Below are 14,115 nucleotides of genomic sequence, written 5' to 3'. Positions count from 1 at the left end.
CCAGCTGTACGAGTGAGCTTCTCCATGTGGGATCTAAAGCTACGCTTGTGGACACACACCCCGTTAGTGGACACACACTGTTAGTGGGCACACCCCGTTAGTAGACACACACCGTTAGTGCGCACACACCCCTTGGGAACCAAGCATTGCTGCTGCCTCTGAGCAGATTGGGTCTCCACGCTCTGCTCTGTAGCATTGTGTGCTGTTTCTTTAGAGCATGTTGTGTCAGTGAGCTCACCACTTCCACATGTTGGCATGTCTATTCTCCTTTATCAAACTATCACATACGTGTTAGCTGTGGTGTCACATGCCTTGGATCCAGCACTCGGGTAGCAGAGGTAAACTAGTTTCCATAGCAAGTTCCAGGCCAGCCACGGCTACATAGTAAGAACCTGTGCCCAAGAAAAAAAATCACCTATGTTAGTATCACTGCCAGTCAAATCAGAAAGTTTTAAAGATTTGCTGTTTACCAGCTGCAGCCTTTTAATCTAAAGTTTTACTTGAATGCTAAGCCTTGCCATTCTAAACAAATGTTTGATTTATATCCTCAACCTGTTATGTGCAGTTCATACATTTTTGAGAACATATCCACAAAAACACTCGATTATAGATTATTTCTCGGGACACTATTGCCTTTGGTGTCCTTAATGCCTTCTTTCCATTCTAACACACAAAGTGTAAAATTTTCGACTCTTAGGGTTAGGATTTAGAAGAAGTAATTACTGCCCCCTCCATCAGGATGGTCTTGTGTGCAGCCACCACTACCTCTCACAGTCTCAGCCCCAAGCTAGTGCCGTTTGAGACATGGCTTTGATTCAGGCTAAGACACCCGAGGCTGTACTGTGTCCTGTAGAGACTGTACCATGCACCACAGAGACACATGCACTGTAGAGACTGTACCATGCACCACAGAGACTGTACCATGCACCACAGAGACTGTACTATGCACCACAGAGACTGTACCATGCACCCTAGAGACTGTACCATGCACCACAGAGACTGTACCATGCACCACAGAGACTGTACCATGCACTGTAGAGACTGTACCATGCACCACAGAGACTGTACCATGCACTGTAGAGACTGTACCATGCACCGTAGAGACTGTACCATGCACCACAGAGACTGTACCATGCACCTCAGAGACTGTACCATGCACTGTAGAGACTGTACTATGCACTGTAGAGACTGTACCATGCACCGTAGACACTACCATGCACCATAGAGACTGTACCATGCACTGTAGAGACTTTACCATGCACCGTAGAGACTGTACCATGCACTGTAGAGACTGTACCATGCACTGTAGAGACTGTACCATGCACTGTAGAGACTGTATCATGCACTGTAGACACTACCATGCACCATAGAGACTGTACCATGCACTGTAGAGACTTTACCATGCACCGTAGAGACTGTACCATGCACTGTAGAGACTGTACCATGCACTGTAGAGACTGTACCATGCACTGTAGACACTGTACCATGCACTGTAGACACTGTACCATGCACTGTAGAGACTGTATCATGCACTTAGAGACTTTACCATGCACCATAGAGACTGTACCATGCACTGTAGAGACTGTACCATGCACTGTAGAGACTGTACCATGCACTGTAGACACTGTACCATGCACCATAGAGACTGTACCATGCACTGTAGAGACTTTACCATGCACCATAGAGACTGTACCATGCACTGTAGAGACTGTACCATGCACTGTAGAGACTGTACCATGCACTGTAGACACTGTACCATGCTCTGTAGACACTGTACCATGCACTGTAGAGACTGTACCATGCACCACAGAGACTGTACCATGCACCTCAGAGACTGTACCATGCACTGTAGAGACTTTACCATGCACCATAGAGACTGTACCATGCACTGTAGAGACTGTACCATGCACTGTAGGGACTGTACCATGCACTGTAGAGACTGTACCATGCACCACAGAGACTGTACCATGCACCTCAGAGACTGTACCATGCACTGTAGAGACTGTACCATGCACCACAGAGACTGTACCATGCACCACAGAGACTGTACCATGCACCACAGAGACTGTACCATGCACCTCAGAGACTATACCATGCACTGTAGAGACTGTACCATGCACTGTAGAAACTGTACCATGCACTGTAGAGACTGTACCATACACTGTAGAGACTGTACCATGCACTGTAGAGACTGTACCATGCACCACAGAGACTGTACCATGCACCTCAGAGACTGTACCATGCACTGTAGAGACTGTACCATGCACTGTAGAGACTGTACCATGCACTGTAGAGACTGTACCATGCACTGTAGAGACTGTACCATGCACCACAGAGACTGTACCATGCACCTCAGAGACTATACCATGCACCACAGAGACTGTACCATGCACCACAGAGACTGTACCATGCACTGTAGACACTGTACCATGCACCTCAGAGACTATACCATGCACTGTAGAGACTGTACCATGCACCACAGAGACTGTACCATGCACTGTAGACACTGTACCATGCACCATAGAGACTGTACCATGCACTGTAGAGACTGTATCATGCACTGTAGAGACTTTACCATGCACCATAGAGACTGTACCATGCACTGTAGAGACTGTATCATGCACTGTAGAGACTTACCATGCACTGTAGAGACTGTACCATGCACTGTAGAGACTGTACCATGCACCACAGAGACTGTACCATGCACTGTAGACACTGTACCATGCACCATAGAGACTGTACCATGCACTGTAGAGACTGTATCATGCACTGTAGAGACTTACCATGCACTGTAGAGACTGTACCATGCACAGTAGGGGCAATGGGCATTCGTGAAGATTCATTCTCAGATCACAAAGGAACCTTCAAACATCTAAAGATCCTGCCTTACAGCTACTGATCCAGACTGTCTCAGGATTAGCACTTTTATCCAGATTGGCTGAGCTGTTTATTCAGGAACTATATATTCAGCCACGTGGGTTTTAAAAGCTCCTTGTGAATGCTATCATGGAAGAGCTATCAGTGTGGCCTCCTTCTGTGGCAGGACCTAGAGAGGAGAAACGAAGAACTTGAAGAACTGAACTTGCTAGAAGGCTGTTTTCCTGAAGCAGAGAAACTGAAACGGGAAACCAGAGCGCTGGCTCAGGTGAGGCTGTCTCCTCTCGTGCTCACACTTCTGGGACCATGAGGGAACTGAGTCTGGTACTAATTGTTATCTTGGGAAAGTGTATTAAGAGGAACATCTGGGATGGTGAAATGGCTCAGTGGTCAAGCACGCACGCACTGTTCTTGGAGAGAGCCTGCGTTGGGTTCCCAGCATCCCTTATCAGCAGGCTCACAGCCGCCTGTTACTCCAGCTCCAGGGAATCTGACGCCCTCTTCTGGACTCTGCAGGCAGTGCACACACAGAAATGCATAAATACAAACAAATTTTCTAAAAACCTCTCATTTGACAAATATATTGTTCAGGCAAAAGAAACTGATACAGTTGTAGAAAGCTATTTGTCAATAAAGGGACACTAGGCACGTTTATGTTCCCTCACTGCTCACTTCTCGGGAATCTGTGTGAGCTGATTTTGTGGTGCTTCAGTATAGCCCAGTCCACGCTGTTTTGTCTGTTTTCAACTGGAAGGTGTGTGGAGCTGTGATCAGGGCAGATCCTTCAGCACTGTTTCCAGAGGACAGCTCGTGTCTGAATACACTACACTGTGGCGATTGTCACATCTGAATACACTGTGGCTATTGTCACATCTGAATACACTGTGGCAATCATGAAACTATCTCCAGCTGTTCATGGTTACATCTTTGTGTTCATCCATCCCTCAGCAGTGATACAGGATGTTGCAACTGTCACTGTTCAGGAGAGGCGTCACCTGAGTCTCTGGCAGGTGGGGCCCTTCAGTGATAGGGGTTTGTGCTCTCATCCCCATAGCCTGTCATGTCTCAGCCCCCCCCCCCCGCTGCCCCCCATCCTCTCAGCCTCCCTGTTCCCTGAGACACACGGGGACTGAAACCACCCTGATGATCCGCCCCATGATGCCCTCCAAACACCCCAATGACAACACAGCCCCACCTACAGTCACATGTGGGACGGATCCTGGAGAGGAGGCCAAGTCTAAATCCAGAATAGGCTGAATGCTGGCCTCTCACTGATACTGCAGAAGAGGCGTCTGGAAGGAATCAAATCCAGTGATGTCAGGCAGGACGTGCAGGTGAATACACTCTTATTAGTTGCAGGGTCCTCCCTGCAGGTAGAGCTGGGAGAGGGCCAGTCCAGCCGGCCTCTTCCCGGGGGCTGAGCGGGATGGTGAGTGTCAACGACTCAGACCCTCCCCCCATTAGTTACCAGGGAGAAAAAAAACCACACTGAGTCGGAGTCTGTCGAAGCAGGATCTCGATTTATTCCAACATGCAGGAACTTATATAGGGCTGAGGTAGGGGATGGGAATCTTAGGATAGGGTAAGGTGACGTGAGGAGTGAGGGCCAATAGTATTCCACCAAGCAGGCAGGTAGCTAGGCAGGGGGCAATTTTGCATCAGGTCTGGCTGAGTCACCCCCACGCGGAGGTTACAGGTCAGAGACAGGTCGACAAACTCTAGCCAGGCTCAGGAGGTTACACTGGGCCTCACATCTGAGCCCAAAACTCAAGTCAGGCTCAGGAGCTTACACTGGGCCTCACATCCAAGCCTTTCTTAGGCCCAACAATTAGTGACATGGAGAAAAGTTCAGACCATCCCACCACCCTAACCATGACCTAACCCAGACCAGCCCAACATCTCTAAACAATGGCCTAACCCAGACTAGACCAGCCATACCACTCCTAAACCAAGGCGTAATGCTGACCAGCCCACCACCCTAAACCAAGGCATGCCCCAGAGCAAGGCCAGGCTCTTTTCTTGCATGAAGGCCCGAGGGCAGGAATCCATAGGAGAAAAGTTTGAAGCTGGCAGAAGCTGGCTTATGAGGTTCTTGTCATCACAAGATACCTGTGCATTAAAAGTAAAAGTTGCGGGATGTGGCAGAATATTATTGTCAGGTGTAAGGTGTGTGACTTTTTTTTATGCTGTATTTGTTTAACTCGGTGAAGCTGTGATTCTGAGTGTCTAAAACACCTGATGGTCTGATAAAGAGGTGAACGGCCAACAGGGAGGCAGGAGCAAGGATAGGCGGGGCTGGCAGACAGAGAGTGTAAACAGAAGGAGACATGAGGAGGACATCAGGGACAGCCGCCCAGCCGCCCAGCCAGTCAGCCGCCCAGCCAGTCAGCCGCCCAGCCAGTCAGCCGCCCAGCCAGTCAGCCGCCCAGTCAGTCAGCCGCCCAGTCAGTCAGCCGCCCAGCCGCCCAGTCAGTCAGCCGCCCAGCCGCCCAGTCAGTCAGCCGCCCAGTCAGTCAGTCAGCCGCCCAGTCAGTCAGCCGCCCAGCCGCCCAGCCGCCCAGCCGCCCAGTCAGTCACGGAGTAAGAAGGAAAGTGAGATACTCAGAAGAGAACAGGAAAAGCCGAGAGGCAAAAGGTAGACAGGATAATTTAAGTTCAGAAAAGCTGCCTAGAAACAAGCCACGCTAAGGCTGTGTGTATGATTTATTTGGGAGCCGGGTGGCGGGCCCCTCAAAAAGCCCAAAGAGTAAAACTCATTTCGCACTACACTGGGAAGCTGCAGCCTGTGTCCGTTTACCTGGCCAAGCAGATCACAGGTTAACCCAAGAGCAGCTCTGGCTGGCTCCTGAGGCCAGCAGCCAGTTAGCTAGTGAAGGCTGGGACCCACAGCTGGTGGTTTGAAGTTGCTCCCTGCTTCGCGCCCATGGTCTGAGAAATGGTGTCTAGTGATGTCACTAGCTTTGGTTCTTTCCACTCGTTGGCCCTCAGACCATGCGATTTGGTGACTCATGGCTTGATGTGTCCCTTGCACAGAAAGCTGTGCGTGACCTTACTAACCCAAGAGCTGTCTGCTTCCCATGTTCTGCTTGGGGACAGGGTTCCAGACCTGACAGAGCTCCAGAGAGTATCCAGGCATAGGCTGCCCCCAAGTCCATGTTATTTCCTGTTTGCCTGCCCCGTCTGGGCATTGTGGGCAAATCTCCTCTGGATTAGGAGTCTCTGAGCTTCACTTTAGCTGAATTTGAAGAAATACAGCAGAGAGGTCTCTCCGTGCGCCAGGCAGAAACAAACTGGCTTTAGTTCCTGTAAAGATGTTTCCAGCGCCTGAGTGAAAGGGACAGGAGGAAAGAAAGCACAGGTGAGGTTTCTAAGCAACAGCCAACGTGGCTCCGTCTGCAGTCTAGAAGCCCGTCTCTCGGATCTCTTCTAGGGCTAGTTCATGTGCATGGGCGTAACCTCGGCCTGTAATGCTAGAGTTTATGCTGGCTGCTGAATCAGTCAGAGCCTGGGATGCGTATTGGGTCTAAAGCTCCATTTGAAACTCTAGCCAGTCACATGTATCATATTTCCAGTAACATGCATTCCTGACTAAGGACATGGATGAGTCTTAAATGGATAAAATAAATTGAGATTACAGCAGCCACCGTGAGATGACTTTGGGTAAAATTGATTGCTTGATGGGGAGAGTACAAAAAGGATTTTAAATACCGTGGAAACACTGGGATGAATTGTAAATTCGCATGCAGGCTTTGGAAGCCATTGAGTTACTGGAGAGGTTGAGCCCTCGGGTCAGTGGTGGTGGCGTCCACCTTGTGCCTTGGTTGAACTCAAACAGCAAGTGTGTAGCTGTCAGTGTGCACAGCCCGTGCTGTCGGGGGGTCTTGCCCTGATGTCAGCTCCTCTGTTAGAAGAACAGCTGTGTTGGGAAACTGCTTGTTCTGTTTTTTTGAGACCCAGCAGGAGAAGGGAATTTGCAGCTGTGGAGAAAGCCTCCCTCTATGTGAGGACTTTTCTCTCTGCACCAGGAGGAAGAAGTAAGCCATTGGAGGTTTATACAAGGGAGAAGGCAAAGAGTCCTGGGTCTGCGTATGTAACAGGCCTCAGCTTTGACCATTTGGTCTTAGCCAGACTTTGTGCTGAGATTCTCTTCCCTGGTAGATGATAGTAATCTCACGTGGGACTGGATACACGGGCAGTCATCAGGGAGGTCAGTCATGAAAGGCAAGGTGGGTGGCACAGATGGACAGATGGACAGATGGGTGGACGGATGGGTGGATGGATGGATGGATGGATGAGGGGATACAGAGGAGATAGTTTGGAGGGAGGTGTTTGGGTACAAACAAAAGATGGTTTGTAGCAAGGTAGGCATGGTGAAATTCATTCTGTGTGTGTGTGTGTGTGTGTGTCTGTCTGTCTGTCTCACTCTGGCTCTGCTCCAAGTTGTGACGTCTCAGCCTCAGCCTCCTGAGTACTGGCATTCCACCGGCTTGACGTCAGTCTTAGCAGGAGCTCATTTGCAGAGGATTGCTCACAACTGAGTTCCTTTGCCTTCAAATAGACAGAGATTTGGGAGCCTTGCCTTGTGTTGATACACTACAGTGTTTGGTGTCTTTCTTGAACTCCATAAGTGACAGTCTGTGTTTAAAGAACAATTCTAGCCTAATGACAATAACCTAAGTGATCATCAAGCTGAGGTGACGTTGGATCCAGCCGACAGTGTGGAACCTTCCACCGTGCCTTTGGCCATCCTTTCCGGAGTGTGGTGTGTGGTGAAGTGAGCGGTGGAGATTCGTGAACATCCTGCTCCTGACACTGACCCTGTGCATCGGCACCAGGCGTTCTGACAGGGTTAAGTGACCTGCACAGTAGGAGGCATTGCGTTACCTTTACTGACTGAAGGTACAGGCAGCCGTTCTGAAAAGAGGAGTGTTGGCCTCTGTTTGCATTGCCCAAGTGAGCCTTTCGCCTGGTTACAGTAAGTACTCCAAGAAGCAGTGACCAGCAACTGGGGTGATAACAGGCAGGCACTACACCATGTCTGTGTAGAATGTTCTAGTAGATTCAGAGGCATAGACCAGTGTCCTGAGTGCCATGAAGGAGCAAATGAGGCACACAGTGGCCTAAGTGGAGAAGAGACGGAACGGCGGCACTGCCAGGTGCTGGGAAGAGAACCGTCTCCACCTGCTCGTGCTTCAGGTAAATGAAAGGTTGAGTGGGCTGCCTGGTGGCAGCTGTGTTTACTGAGCTCTGTAATTACAGCTAGAGCCAAGCTCAGGTTTGCTGGATAATGGGTGAGCTGCTGCGAGTACTCTGCTCTGCGTGGGATGGGAAAGACAACCCCTGTGTCCGGGGACGTCTAGACACCGCACAGACCACTCTGTGCAAGATGTTCCCAAAGACCCTAAGGCTGCTTATGTGCCCAGTGATGGAAGAAAGCCAGCATGTTGCTGTTCATGCATTTTATTAGAAATTAGGCTGACAGCTTAATCCCAGCAGAGGCAGTGGCCGGTGGATCTGAGTTCCAGGCCACTCTAGTCTACAGAATGAGTTCCAGAACAGCCAAGGTTACACATGTCTCGGAAAATACAAAATAAGAAAAAGGAAGAAAGAAGTGAAGGTTACAGAGCTAAACATATAAGGTGATGAAATTAGAAACGGCAATCCCTTGTACAAGGAAAATGTATTTGAGTCAAGAAGCTAGACAGAGAGATTATTTTAAAGACGAAGGCTTGTTTTCATGATCTAAAGTTGAATAGCTCTGACTAAAAAGAGTAAACGTGTAGGGTAGAAACCTACTGACGGTTCTAGAGTCTGGCTTTGTGATAACTGTGAGGCATTCTGATAGAGCATCTGCTGTCCTAGCACAGGGACTAAGACAAGAGGACCTGCGTTTCAGGTTACATACCAAGGCTTTTGTCTCAAAACAACAAAAATCAGAAAGGCTAACTCCAACGTCTAGAAAAGGCATTCTAAGCTTGATGAGTTATTTGTTATGCTAAATTTTGTGGGAAGTATTGTCACATAAGTCATGGTAAATCTTTGGGTTATATGACTTATTTATGTGTTCCAAAAATTATATGAAATTAACTGAAATCAGAGTCCTGCTGTAATGCTATTAATACTACTCAAAATTGTAGTTCTCTTATGGTGTTGTACACAGAAGAAGTAACTATCTTGGAAGTCAAGTATTTGCCTAGCATGTATGAGTCCTGGATTCTAACACCACAGAAAAGAAGAGCTTTCATGTGAGTGGAGTGATTATTGTAAAGAATTCCAATCAGATCTTTAACGCTAGTCATGTTTGGGTTGGGTTTTGTTATCTCCTCGAACAGCTAATATTTATTCTAGATTTGTGGTGATATATTGTTTATGATTTGTTAAAGTTTACCTAAGGATTAAGAAAGCAAAGTCAGCCTCAAGCTATAGAGATCAGGTAGTGGTGGCACACACCTTTAATCCCAGGACTCAGGAGACAGAGGCAAATGAATCTCTGCGAGTTCAAGGCCACCCTGAGCTACATGAAGTTGAACCAGTCTAAAAGATTAGCAGAGCTCATGTCTTTAATCCCAGCACTAGAGAGATATAAAAGACAGGAGCAGGGTCTTCAGTGGTCAGTCTCAGGAGTCGCCAGCCACGCTGAGGACAGCATGGCAGTCTGAGTGAACCTGAGAGCAGTGAAGTCAGGAGCAGTCTGAGGATTTGGTCTGAGCTGGGGTAGAGTGAGAGCTACTGGCCGGCTGCTTTTACTTATCCTGTGATATAGACTGACGTGCTTCATCTCGAAGGCTCCAAGAAAGGGCCCCACCCAGTGTAAAAAACGTGAGGTCACCACATGTGTCAGCAGCAGTTCCTGGACGCCTCATGGAGAGTCTGATGCTCAGGAGACAGCTGGTCCAACACCAGGCAGAGCAGGCTCTGACTGTGACAAGCAGTGCTTGATTGCTTTCATGCTGGGTCGGCTAAGTTCAGGGGCTGCTGGATGTGTGGTGTGATGACCCTGGGAGTGATCTCAACCACGTTTCCTGTGCTGTCCTGTTTATGAGATGGAGAAACAAAACCGCCTGAAAGAAAGTGATTCGGAGTAGGGCACGGGCAGCTGCCCATCTTACGTCATTCAGTGTGGCGTGCCCCGTGTAGGGCATGGGCAGCTGCCATATCTTTTCGGAGCCAGTAAGTCTAAGTCTCCTGTTGTCTGTGTGTTGCAGTCATCACAACTTGGATGAGGTGACACGGATCCCTAGAAATACTGACGTGAAAAGAGAGAGAGTGTGTGAAGGGGAGGGAGGGCCTGGCCACTTTAGTTGGTTTCTTTGCTTGGTTGTATATTTTATATCAAGTTACTGGTTAACATCGTCCATAGTTTTCGTGTAAATTGTGGTTGCTAATTTGAAGCTTTGGATTTCCAAAAAAGCAATTTAGGGGCTCCTGAGATGCTCAGTGGATCACTGAGCTTGCTACCAAGCCTGATGACCTCATGGGGGACGTAGTGACCTGATTCCCGTGGGTTGTCTCTGACCTTCACAGGCTCACGTGGTGTATGTGTCCCCCTGACCAATAAATCCACATTTTTGTTTGTTTGTTTTTTCTGAGACAGGGTTTCAACAGCCCTTTCTGTCCTGGAACTCACTCTGTAGACCAGGCTGAGCTGGAACTCAGAGATCGGCTTGCTTCTGAGTGCTGGGATTGAACACGTGTGCCTCTACCATTGGGCTAGCGCCGCAGTTTTTAAAAGTTGATCTCCTCCTTGGCTGAATTTTCATGAGTGTGACACTCACACATTTGTACCCCCAGTGGAAGCACTACATCCAGTGTGACGGGAGCCCCGACCCTTCGATTGCTCCGGAAATGAACACTTTCCTTAGCCTGTGGGAAGAGGAGAAGAATGAGACCTTCGAGCAAGTGATTGAGAAGAGTAAACTGGTGCTGTCTGTAAGTACTCCAGACCCGATGCCGGAGCACGTGCTAGCATGGCTGCTTCTGAGTCAGCCATTCCCTCACTGTCACAGCCCACCTCACAAGGCAAGACACAAGCGCAGCGTTTACCTCTCTGAGTCATGGAGGCCAGCGATGAACTTGTTTGCATTTATGTGGCTGGTGGAAGCAGAAACTTTTATTCCCACCTGACATCTGGTGCTGTGGTTTGGGTTGCAAATGTTCCCTGGTAAATGCTGGTGCTCTGGTGAATGCTGGCACTCTCCCTGGTGAATGCTGGCACTCTCCCTGGTGAATGCTGGCGTTCTCCCTGGTGAATGCTGGCGTTCTCCCTGGTGAATGCTGGTGCTCTCCCCGGTGAATGCTGGCGCTCTCCCTGGTGAATGCTGGCGCTCTCCCTGGTGAATGCTGGTGCTCTCTCTGGTGAATGCTGGTGCTCTCCCTGGTGAATGTTGGTGCTCTGTCTGGTGAATGTTGGTGCTCTGTCTGGTGAATGAATGCTGGCACTCTCTGGTAATGCTGGTTCTCCCTGGTGAATGCTGGTTCTCCCTGGTGAATGCTGGTGCCCTCTGGTGAGTTGCTAGGATTTTTAGGAGTGGGTTCCGTAGAAGGAAATGAATGTGCTCTTGATGGGATGTTGAAATCCTCCCAGGCTTGGCACTCCCCCCCCCCACTATTACATTTTTAATGTATGAGCTAATGGCTGTCCCTGGGATAGTTTTATCCATGTCATTGTGCCCTGGTGAAGGTAAAAATGGGAACAGTGCCCTGACTTCTGTGACTGCAAATAAGATGCCTAGACTCATCCCATAAAAACACTGAGAAAAATGAATAGCTTTAACTATATTGTTTCATAAAGAGTCAGTGAGGCCTTTAGGCCACGGGAAAACTCGGAAGCCATTGGAATTCCAGATGGACACTGTGTTGTCTGTCCATCTGTGCACATCTGTGGCTCACACTCCTGTAGACGGAGGCCGTAGCAAGGCTGTGGTGAGAACAGATGGACCAGTGTGTCTGGGAGCCTCAGACTGTGGGTGACAGGAGCATGTACGCGCTGCAGAAGATCAGAGCACATGCGTGGATCATTCTTGGCTCGCGCATGTTCCTTGAGCCTTCTTATAAACAAATGGGAGGACTGTGTGAGCATAAATGGGAGGACTGTGTGAGCATGGAGGACGGGTAGATGAAAGAGCAGCCGAGAGAGGAGGCCGGGCTGGAGTCTGGACCCGGAATATCTGAAGTCACACAGAGTAGGGTGAGATGATATTTACAGAAGCAATGTTGAGGGTCACCCTTCCGGAACTGAAAGACAGGGATCCTCTCGTCCATGGAGCCCAGCAAGTTCCAAGAAGAGATACAGACTTTGAACACTTCTGACACCACACACCTCTGTGTATGAGAACCACTCCTCCCCACACACACACCGATTTTCCTCTCGATACCAACCGGGTGCCTGCAGTAGTGCTCACTCTAACTACGTAGAGTTAGTGGCATCATCCCTGTGTGTTAAGTGGTTAATCCACAAGCCTGTGCGTGCCTTCCAACCATCCCCTAGGTAATGTCTACTTCTGAACAACGAAACTCTAAATAGAGCTCCCTTCACTCTCTCGGATGAGATGCTCTGTTGCAATGGCTCCCTAAACATAGAAAACTGGTACTTACGCCCGGTAGAAACAGCTAGACGAAGAAACGCACAGGGCAAAATATGTGGGGGAGTTGAAATGATTTCCTGGCTACTGAGAGCTTTGTGCCCACAGGGTGGGAAACCTGCAAGGGGGTTCTTTTGAAGAAATATCTTCTTTCTCTGTGAGCTTAAATTGTAGAAGACAGGAAAGGGTTTCTCCATCTGAAAGTGATGGGCCACCCGTTCCACGTCTCCAGGTGAGTGATACAATAATCTTTACACTGCAGTTGATTGAGAAGCTGAAGCTCATTTTACTGGAAACTCCGCTGTGTGACCTGGAACACAGGACAGTTGTGCAGCATCAAGGGTCAATTCTGCGCCTGCAGGACCTCCTCAGCCTGAAGGTGGACGTGGCCACAGAACTGCTTCTGCGGGTATGGGTGGTATTTCCCTTACAGCACTAACTTTAAAAGGTTGTGGCATCTTACTGTGTGTCATAGTCTGCTAACGTTTCTAAAACTCTTAAAATATTCTGGGACAAATCAATGAAATGAAGGACCTGTGCGTATATGATTTAATAACTGTAAATAACTTATTTTCTACAGAGACAGAATATTATCAGCCAAAAACTTATTTTCTTTAATTTGACAAAGTGTACTGAATTCACTAAAAAAGAACTTCAGAAAACTAGAAGATATCTACTATAGGTAAACTAGTTGATATTGATTACAATTATTGATATCCTAATTTTTATTTTGAAAGTACCATATAAACATAAAAGAACACTACCATGAGTTCCCATATGAGCTCTATGTTAACTATGAATTTTCAGCTTTATTTAGCTGATTTATAGATAAAAATAAAAATTTAAATGTTTTGTAACACTTTCTTTGTTCCCCTTTCCCCTTAGCACCATTCAGAAGTTTGTGTATTATACATTTCTTCTCCAAATATCTCGGCAATAATGATAAGGTCCAAATAATTGTAAGGTAGTATAATTCATAAAACTCATCATTTTATAATTCTGTTATCTGGCTCATAGTCTAAATTCCCAATGAATGATGTGTAAGTTTTAATTCTGTTGCATTTTTGAAGAATCAGAGGAACACAGTCTATAAGCATATTGTTGAATAATTAGAACAGTTTATAGCTATACACAAAGCATACATTGCTGAATCATTTGAACAGACCACAGGCACACACTGTAGTTCATCAGCACACAGACTACAGGTCTGTACTGCAGATCATCAGCACACAGACTACAGGTGTACACTGCAGATCATCAGATCACAGACTACAGGTGTGTACTGCATATCATCAGATCACAGACTACAGGTGTACACTGCAGATCATCAGATCACAGACTACAGGTGTGCACTGCAGATCATCAGATCACAGACTACAGGTGTACACTGCAGATCATCAGATCACAGACTACAGGTGCACACTGCAGATCATCAGCACACAGACTACAGGTGTGCACTGCAGATCATCAGCACACAGACTACAGGTGTGCACTGCAGATCATCAGATCACAGACTACAGGTGTACACTGCAGATCATCAGATCACAGACTACAGGTGTACACTGCAGATCATCAGATCACAGACTACAGGTGTGCACTGCAGATCATCAGATCACAGACTACAGGTGTGCACTGCAGATCATCAGAACACAGACTA

General features: G+C 47.9%; 1 protein-coding gene across 2 annotated transcripts in view; it reads left to right on the top strand.

Annotated features, from left to right (window-relative positions):
- Dnai7 (dynein axonemal intermediate chain 7) overlaps positions 1 to 14,115 on the top strand; it is a 56,490-nt gene that overhangs the window by 9,073 nt on the left and 33,302 nt on the right. For both annotated transcript variants that reach the window (XM_040743594.1, XM_040743593.1), the window contains 3 exons: positions 3,044 to 3,145; positions 10,669 to 10,806; positions 12,721 to 12,867. In XM_040743594.1, coding sequence (XP_040599528.1) covers positions 3,044 to 3,145; positions 10,669 to 10,806; positions 12,721 to 12,867 — 387 coding nt within the window. The remainder of the gene's footprint in view (positions 1 to 3,043; positions 3,146 to 10,668; positions 10,807 to 12,720; positions 12,868 to 14,115) is intronic.

Source organism: Mesocricetus auratus, unplaced genomic scaffold, assembly GCF_017639785.1.
Source record: "Mesocricetus auratus isolate SY011 unplaced genomic scaffold, BCM_Maur_2.0 Super-Scaffold_100001, whole genome shotgun sequence".
In the NCBI taxonomy this organism is placed as follows: domain Eukaryota; kingdom Metazoa; phylum Chordata; class Mammalia; order Rodentia; family Cricetidae; genus Mesocricetus; species Mesocricetus auratus.
This window is presented reverse-complemented; position numbering and strand designations above follow the sequence as displayed.